The 9,338-nt window shown below is 40.3% G+C and overlaps 1 protein-coding gene across 1 annotated transcript in view; it reads left to right on the top strand.

Moving 5' to 3' along the window:
• Positions 1-2,810: 2,810 nt before the first annotated feature.
• Positions 2,811-9,338, top strand: part of LOC111145103 (HEAT repeat containing 1) — a 48,709-nt gene continuing 42,181 nt past the window's right edge. The window contains exons 1-7 of the mRNA XM_022499745.1: positions 2,811-2,868; positions 3,143-3,316; positions 3,857-4,073; positions 6,207-6,348; positions 7,400-7,501; positions 7,920-8,060; positions 9,047-9,258. Coding sequence (XP_022355453.1) covers positions 3,175-3,316; positions 3,857-4,073; positions 6,207-6,348; positions 7,400-7,501; positions 7,920-8,060; positions 9,047-9,258 — 956 coding nt within the window. The 5' untranslated portion in view covers positions 2,811-2,868; positions 3,143-3,174. The remainder of the gene's footprint in view (positions 2,869-3,142; positions 3,317-3,856; positions 4,074-6,206; positions 6,349-7,399; positions 7,502-7,919; positions 8,061-9,046; positions 9,259-9,338) is intronic.

The raw sequence follows: 9,338 nt of genomic DNA, 5'->3' as shown, positions 1-9,338 counted from the left end.
CTCTAAAAACCATGTTTATCCTTGCATCAAGAAATATTTATCAGCTACAGCTGAAGTTGTGGATTTAATGAATGTAAAGTAGTGAAAGCCATGAAAAGGATTCTTAGACAACTGATATTTTAAATTCGAATAACAACTGAGAAAGTAAGTTTGCTCTGGTCCTCAATTGAATAATCAAACCAGGAGATAGGCATATAATCACAAAAACCAAGGAGGAGATAATCGAAACACAATCAGAAATATATCTAAAAATTCTTCTAAAATGGAGGAAAAGATGTAATTCAAGATCATGGTATTTTTTAAAATAAACCCATATTTTATATATTACATATATAAAATGCCTATACAAACACATAAATATATGTATATATAAAATGAGTCTCTGATTTGTTTTCTTTCCTAGTTTACTTTCAAAATAAAATTCAACATGGCACCGTATACCGTTGGAGCTGACATAGAAAGGCATAAAATATTTCAAAATGGAGCAAGCAAGACTAGCTAAGCCTAGTTCTTTTAAACAGGGTGGAAAGACCATGAAGGAGGAGACATTTATGAACATCCTCAATGGAGGAACCATGAACTTTTTTTTTTTTTTTTTTGACAGAAGAGAATCAAAACAAGGGGGGGGGGGGGGGGGGGGGGGGGGCGGGGGGGGGGGAGCAGGCTCCCTGCTGAGCAGAGAGCCCGATGCGGGACTCGATCCCAGGACCCTGAGATCATGACCTGAGCCGAAGGCAGAGGCTTAACCCACTGAGCCACCCAGGTGCCCAGGAACCACGAACTTTTTGCCAGCTGCAAGCCCTCAGCCTCGACTTAATTCCCTCATCATCATGACACCTGAATCTTTCAAATTCTTCACTTTGAAAGGAGGCAACTTGATTTGACAAATTTCAACCCTTCATTTATCTATTACTCCAATCAAGCCCAATTACCATACTTTCAATTCCTATTTTGAATAGAGGACCTAAAAGATAACAGCACTCATGACCTTTCAACTTTACATCTCTCTCCCCTCCTTGTCTTCCGCAGAGCACGTTCAAGTTCCTACCTGAATCTGTCTCCTGAATTGCAATTCTCATTGCCCAAATAAATGCCTGTTTGCTCGACTTCTCAGTGAATTATTTCTTGGTTGACAAAGAGTTGAACCAAACACCTGTAGCACTTTTCTTTTTATTTTCGTTTTTATAAAGCTTTAAAATATATATCCAGAGGGCGCCTGGGTGGCTCAGTGGGTTAAAGCCTCTGCCTTCGGCTCAGGTCATGATCCCAGGGTCCTAGGATCAAGCCCCGCATTGAGCTCTCTGCTGAGCAAGGAGCCTGCTTCCCTTCCTCTCTCTCTGCCTGCCTCTCTGCCTACTTGAGATCTCTGTCTGTCAAATAAATAAATAAAATCCTTTAAAAAAATATTTTTTTTCAGGATTTTTAAGTGAAAAAGCAAATTTGTCTTGTAGATAAAATGGTACTGATTTTTCATTTCTTACTACTCTTTAACTTCTCCCTAAGCTGATTGCTCTTATAGAGGTAAAATTCCCTTAATACATAGGACAAAACAATCTGAGAGATGTGTTTGTGTGGGTAAAGTAGATACCACCAGAATTTTTAAAAATCCTGTTATCCTCTTAAGGCAATTAACACCACATGAAAAAGGAGATTATTAACTATCTGTAGGAATAACTGAAGAGATTTCTAGGTTGTTCTGAATGTTGCTGAAGTAAAACAAGAACAAAAGACTGTGTTAAAAGCAGAGAATATGCATTGAGTATAGAAGCAGAGAGCCCCCAAATCTGTAACTGTTTCCAACAAGCTGCAGGGAAGAGGGTTATTGAAAGACTAACACCCTGGCACCGAAAAGTTCCATTTTCTGAGAGAAATGAATGCATCCAGAACAGGTATAGGATATCCAACACTCCTGCGCCCTGGGTAGCTTCTTGGAGAGAAGACCCCATCTGTAGCACATACCACACTGCTTTGGAAATAGACGGTGGTATACCCATATGGGACACTCTTCAGCAACATTAATCTTGAATGATGCCAAGACCCAGCGGTTGCCGGGTGCTTGGAGTGGGAATGGGTATCACAGCAAAGGGGCAAGAGGGAACTTTCAGGGGCCATGGAAACTCTGTGTCTGTGTCTTGACTGGGGAGATAGTTACATCTTCATTTGTTAAAACTCGTAGAACTGAGGTGGCTAGTTCGATTGGTAAGTTGTATCTCAACAGGGTTAACTTTAAAAGAAAAAAAAAAAATTCAGTATGCGCTCTCCAGGAACGCAAAGTAGTGACAAGCAGGCGCGCACTGCGCGAGCTCATCTCCTGAAATCCTCCGCCTTTCCCCAGTTTATTAAGAAGGTAACAAACTCAGAGAGATGAAGTAATTCCGTGGAGCTCACACAGCACAGGGACGCCAGCGCCGGGATTTGAGCCCAGCCCACGTGACTTCGCAGCTCACATTTTTAACCCCGGGCGAATCTGGTGGTGCACAGTAAAGGCTGGATAACTGTGTCTAATAAATGCTACCAGTTACAGATCCTTAATGCTCACAAAAGGCTCGCCCTGAGACTGAACGCTTAAGGAGCAAACCGCACAGTGCGGACTAGTAACCCGCAGCTGGGGAGCCCAACGCGCCCCAAAACCGCAGCCTGAGCCTGAGCCTGTACGGCGAAGGGGTGGGGCTTCGACGCAGGGAGGTGGAGTCCTCTTATCGCCTTTCTGGTAAGCTTGTACCTCTTCTCTTGCCGTAGTGCCTGAAACCGGAAGCTCTCCTTAAGCGTGCTCTGGATTTCCGGGCGAGAGACGGCCGCTTGGGTACCATGTGCGGGCTGCTGTGAAGACCGGTTACTCTGTACGCGCCTCCCGCAGTGAAGTTCCCGGTGAGCAGGAGCTGTAGGGCAGTGGACGATATACCAGCGGAGTGGGAGGTGACCGCGGGTTTTCGAGTGTCGCGGAATCAGGGCTGAAGAAGCCGTAGCGTGGCCCCAAGAGCTTTAACTGTGGTGTCTGCACCTTGGAGTCCGAGAGTCACGGGGCAGGTGGTGTGTGTCCGGGACAGCGCTGAGTGCGAGGAAAGTTGCTTGTATGTGAGCCATTAGGGGCTTGTAGTTAAGCCACTCTGTAGAGACTTCTGACGGTGGCTTTGTTTCCTAGCCTGTGTTTTTAGGAATCCGCCGGCGTGAGAGATGACGTCCCTAGCTCAGCAACTCCAGCGACTCGCCCTCCCTCAGAGTGACCGCAGTCTGTTATCGAGAGATGAAGTTGCTTCTTTGTTGTTTGACCCCAAGGAAGCGGCCACCGTCGACAGGGACACCGCCTTCGCGATCGGTGAGTTACCCGTTAACTAAGAAAAGCTCTGAAGTATTGGTTTTGTAGATGTTGGTGTATCGTTTTTTCTTCTGACTCTCCCTCATTCTTAGCAGTTTCTAACTTGTTCAGGGATAGAGAATAACAAATAACTATGTGCTAGATGCTTGAAATGTATGTAGGTAGCGGCTACCTGAATTTCACAGGTTGAAGAAACAAAGAGGTTGACTAATGGGTAAAGCGAAAAACCGCTGAAAAAAGTCTGGAGGCAGTGACTGGGTTCCAGGAGGAATCTCCTAATCCCTAGGAGGACTGGCCTAGTTACTGAGAGGTGTTTGCTTGTTTTTAAAGGAGTCGCTTCTGCCCTGCAGAACTTTCCTGTTTTTAGTGAGGGAGATAGGATTTATTTTTTATGTTGAAAATTAGAAATCTATGTTTGGGACTGTATTACAGTTATATCTGCTAAAAGAATACAGAGATTTTGGGGGTAAGTTAGGTTGTAAAGGGAGCTAAGATGAGTTTGCTTGCAGATAATTGTTAAATCAGCTGGCCTTTTCCTAGGATGCACTGGCCTGGAAGAGCTGCTGGGGATCGACCCTTCCTTTGAGCAGTTTGAGGCACCGTTGTTCAGCCAGCTAGCAAAAACGTTGGAGCGCAGCGTTCAGACCAAAGCAGTGAACAAGCAGTTGGATGAAAACATTTCATTATTCCTTATTCATTTGTCTCCTTACTTCCTACTGAAGCCAGCACAGAAGTGTCTGGAGTGGTTGATTCACAGGTAACAAATAAAATTACAGAAATAATTATGAGCTAACAGCTTTGATCTTTAAAAAAAAAAAGTATTGAGAGCACTTAATTTACCTAATTTCTCATCTTTAAATTATTTAAGAGATTAACACCATGTCTGTTGGGTAAGATAAGCATGTCCCCGTTAAACTCACTTCTTTTGATAGAACTAGAACTCCTAGAGATCTTGAGTTAATAGGCCAACTTCAGGGGCACCTGTGTGGCTCAGTCGTTGATTATCTGCCTTCAGCTGGGGTCATGATCCCCGGATCCTGAGATTGAACCCCACATTAGGCTCCCTGCTCCATGGGGAGCCTGCTTCTCCCTCTCCCTTTGCTTGCTGCTCCGCCTGTTTGTGCTCTTTCTTGCTAATAAAAAAAAAAGAAAAGAAAATAGGCCAACTTCATTTCTTCTAAGGAACTCATGTTACTTTGCCGTTACAAATTATTACTGCATATTTGGAGTAAAGGTGTTCTTAACTACTTTGTTGCTGATATAACAAAACCAATGCTTGGAGAAGAGGAAACTAGTATCCTCTAAAATACTGTAACTTAAAAACAATAATAGATAATGTGTATTGAACATTTTTGTACGAGGTGCTGTGGTAAGCACTTTGCATGCATTCAGTGCTTAGAGCATTCCTATGGAAAGATAGTTGTACTGTCCCCATTTTACAATATACAGAATTGAGGTGTAGTTAAGTTACCTATGTCATGTAACTAGTAAGCTAAGACACAAAATTGTTTCCAGGGTTTAATCTTTTATCCTCTCTGGAAATTGTCTTGGTAAGTATACTGTTTATATTCCCACTTAATTTCCATCACATCACAGCTTAGACAGTTTTGTTTATTCTGCCATGTTTTATATGTTTTATTTGTGTATTTGTTTATTTAATTCTATTTATTTGACAGAGAGACAGCAAGAGAGGGAACACAAGTAGGGGGAAGCATGCTTCCCGTTGAGCAGGGAATCAGGGCTTGATCCCAGAAACCTGGGATCACAACCTGAGCCAAAGGCAGAAGCTTAACAACTGAGCCACCCAGGTGCCCCGTGTAATATGTTTTAAAAGTAGAAAGACCTGCTATGTCATTAATTGGAGACATGGGGATAAAGTGATTTCCCTTCTGGAAGCAGTTGAGTCATTGCGAAAACATAAGTTTAACTTGGGTCTTCTGATTATCAGAACATTAGAGTCATCAGATGAAAAACAAGTACGTAGTATTTCTCTTTTTCTTCTAGCATTTAATCTCCCCTCTCCAATAGATCATTAGTGTAAAGAATACTTGTATTTGTGTAACTTATTTACTAAGCAAACATTAAGTTCGATACAAGGTGAGTAGCCACCTTGGTTATTGTTTTAAAATAAAGGTGTATGCAAAGATTGGGGCGTGTTGTGCTACCTGAGGTAGAGAGAAGCTTCATAGAGAAAGTAGTATCTTGGCTAGTAAGTTTAGAGTTTAGACAGACACGAGGGATCACTTCACTGGGAGAATTAGGAAAAGCATTCTGAAAAAGGAGATATTTGAGCTAGGTCTTCAAGGCTAGAAAGGATTTAATGTATCTGATGTAATTAATGAATCACTTATTATGGTAGAGCCGCCAGTACAAAGTTCTGTGAAGTTCAGGGACAAATTATGTATGGTTGTAATTTAACAGGTTTTTCTTTTTTTTTAATTCAAGGAAAGTAATGTGATTTTCATCAGTCTTCTGGTTTTAGAATTCTGATAATTAGGGAAGCTGAGGAAGCTGTGGAAGGTGAACTTACTAGAGCATGGAAAGGAGCCAAGCTTTACTGTCTATTGACCAGTTGTTTTTCTGTTGGTTTGACCACAGTGATCACACGGTTTTATTAATTTAATAATAGGTTTAAAAAAAAAAAACTGAAAGTGAATGGCATGTAAATTTTGGTATTGAATATTAAAAATACTACTGCATAAGAGTTGACCAAATCCTGCAAAATAGAGAGTTATCATTTAATGCCCTTTATTTTATAGTTATGTGCTTGTTTTCACTGATATTTATTCTTAGTAGTTTTAATTCATTGATAAACAATTTGGACATGTAAGGAAATACATGCATGTAGGTTTTTTTTGTCAGTTTGAATTGTTTGCTTTTCTCCCCCCAGGTTCCATATCCATCTTTATAATCAGGATAGCCTCATTGCTTGTGTTCTACCATACCACGAGACAAGAATATTTGTACGGGTTATACAGCTCCTAAAAATTAATAATCCAAAACACAAATGGTTTTGGTTGTCACCAGTTAAGGTATGATTATTGAATGACACATGTTTTACTGAATATTGAGTGTGGCCGTTCAGGCTAGGAGGAGGACAAATGGGGACAAAAGTAGACTAACAAACTGTACGACCATGGAAAAAGTTAACCTTATGCATAATATGAGGTCAGTGATCAGAAATACAGTTTAAGAGTTTGAATGTAAAGCACTTGAACTAAAGGGTGTTCAAGAAGAGAAAGCCAAGCATGATAAAGCTTATCACATTACTTCCTCTGCTAATAACATGAAGACCATTTTTGCCCCTACTCTACACACAGACAGTGATGCTCTCTAAACACAGTTGTTTCGGGTATGCAAACCCCACTCACTATTAAAGTTCATTTTAGATTCTCCTTTCTTTGATTTATTCAATATTTATTAAGCACCTAGTACATGCCATGCATGATGCTAATAAGCGGTGGGAATAGCAGTATAAGTTTTTTGTGTTCGTCGTCTATTTCTGTTACTAGTGTTACTGTAAAGCGGAGAGAGCCTGTCACATTGGCTGAAAAAAAACGAATCTAACTAGGGGAGGTATTAAGAATCTGGAGAATACAGGGGCACCTGGGTGGCTCAGTGGGTTAAAGCCTCTGCCTTCTTTGGCTCAGGTCGTGATCCCAGAGTCCTGGGATTGAGCCCTGTGTTGGGCTCTCTGCTCAGCGGGGAGCCTGCTTCTACCTCTCTCTCTGCCTGCCTCTCTGTCTACTTGTGATGTCTGTCTGTCAAATAAATAAAGAAAATCTTTAAAAAAAAAAAAAATCTGGAGAATATAGACTTAGGTAAATACTTAATCAAAATACAAAACATAAGTAGGCAATATTCACTGAGTGTCTGCACCCTTGCTGCTCACCTCCTGGATTTCTAAACTTTGTGCAGTTTTATATGTTAATCTCCTATCCACCACAAGCTGTATGGAGAGACTGTATATTTTGTATTTATGAACTGAACCAGTAGGAAGTTGTTACTATGGTAGGTACTTTAAAAAATAATAACTGTTGATGGATGTCTTTAACGGTAGTTGGTTCTTTCTGTCTATAACAGCAACACGGAGTGCCCTTAGCTAGGGGAACTTTGATTACCCACTGCTACAAAGATCTTGGATTCATGGATTTCATTTGTAGTCTGGTGACAAAATCTGTGAAGGTAAGTAGTATCTTGTTTCATGACTATATAGTTCCATTAAAAGATTGCTTGCTTGGAATGGGGAAAGCCTGCTAAGGCATTTCCTAATTACTGTACTTTGAAGAAGTTCCTTTTAAGTGAAAGAGCATGAGCAGTTCGATCAGTTTTGCATCACTAAAGGTGTTTTCCTACAAAAATTATTCTGTTTCCTGCCAAATTCTCTTTATAGTGACTGTTTAAATAAAGAGATGGTCTAAAAATGTCAGGATTGTTCATTCTTGTCATATTTAATTGAACTGTTGCATTTGTGTATTTAATGTTGTATGTGGTAAAAATAAACATGTCAGCCTGAAGTAGTTGAGGAGAGCTGTAAATATTCTTACACTTTTATCTAGTTGGGCTTCCACTTTTATATGTACTTTGTGTTTTTTTGTTCTAGGTGTTTGCTGAGTATCCTGGGAGTTCAGCTCAGTTGAGGGTGCTCTTAACTTTTTATGCTTCTACCATAGTGTCTGCTCTAGTGACTGCTGAGGACAAATTGGATAATATAGTTGCCAAGCTGTTTCCATACATCCAAAAGGTTGGCCTTGCTCATAAGTAAAGTAGATTATTTTGTACTTGAAGGAATTTCCTGGCTTTTAAAAATTTCACTTGATGATAAATATTTTAAAATTGGTCGTTGGTAAGATTTAATTTTTTGGTTAAAAAAAAAAAAAAAAAAACTTGTCTTAAAAACGTAACCGATGTGGGGCGCCTGGGTGGCTCAGTGGGTTAAGCCACTGCCTTCGGCTCAGGTCATGATCCCAGGGTCCTAGGATCGAGTCCCGCATCGGGCTCTCTGCTCAGCAGGGAGCCTGCTTCCCTCTCTCTCTCTCTCTCTGCCTGCCTCTGTCTACTGTGATCTCTCTCTGTCAAATAAATAAGTAAAATCTTTTAAAAAAAAAAACAAAAACGTAACCAATGTGGGATCTTAATAACGGTTCCTTAACAATTAATGTTGGCTATTTGGCCCTGCCACTGTCTTCCAGATCTGGTTTTTTAGCAGTCATGTTAATTCACTGGAAAAGGAATGGATTTAAAAATCTCATCAAGGCATAGGCTCTTTTATTCTTTTTGCAATGACTGACTTATACTTATCAGTGTTTCTTCTTCTCAAGTGCCTTGTTGCCTATCACCCTTCCAGATCCCTCATGGATTTAATGCTTTCACTTCCTACTGGTGTCCCAAAATTATTATCTTTAATCAGACATTGTTTTATTTCTGAAGTCTCCTTTATAGTGGTGGGTGTTTGCCTGTAGAAGAGCCTATTGGCTGGCCCCTGTTATCATAAATAGTGGATGTTTGAGTTGGGAGACCTTCTGAGATCCCTCCCTTCATCCAGGAGACTTATCTCTATGTGCTCAGGAAAGGAGGTTGACTTCTGAGGTGTGGTTGACTCTCAGCTTGTGTTAGGTAGTATTAATCTCTAATTTATGGCATTTTCAATTTGTCAAGGTAAAGTGACATTTTAAGTAGAATTCAGTGCTATAGTTTATAATTTTTCCTTATATCTTAAAAAATATTTAGGGATTGAAATCATCTTTACCAGATTACAGAGCTGCCACATATATGATAATATGTCAGATTTCTGTGAAAGTGACAATGGAAGATACCTTCGTTAATTCGTTGGCCTCACAGATCATCAAAACACTGACCAAAATTCCCTCTTTGATCAAGGATGGATTAGGTTGCTTGATAGTGCTCATGCAGAGACAGAAGCCAGAGAGCCTTGGAAAGAAGTATGTACAATTGAATTGAAAAATGATAGTAATTAAAGGAGAAAGAAGTTATTTTGAATAATTCTTTCAAAGATAAATTT

This window comes from Enhydra lutris, unplaced genomic scaffold (genome assembly GCF_002288905.1).
Source record: "Enhydra lutris kenyoni isolate GAN:26980312 unplaced genomic scaffold, ASM228890v2 scaffoldscaffold12, whole genome shotgun sequence".
NCBI classification, from domain to species: domain Eukaryota; kingdom Metazoa; phylum Chordata; class Mammalia; order Carnivora; family Mustelidae; genus Enhydra; species Enhydra lutris.
The sequence above is the reverse complement of the archived record's forward strand: the minus strand, read 5'-3'. Positions and strand labels throughout refer to the sequence as shown.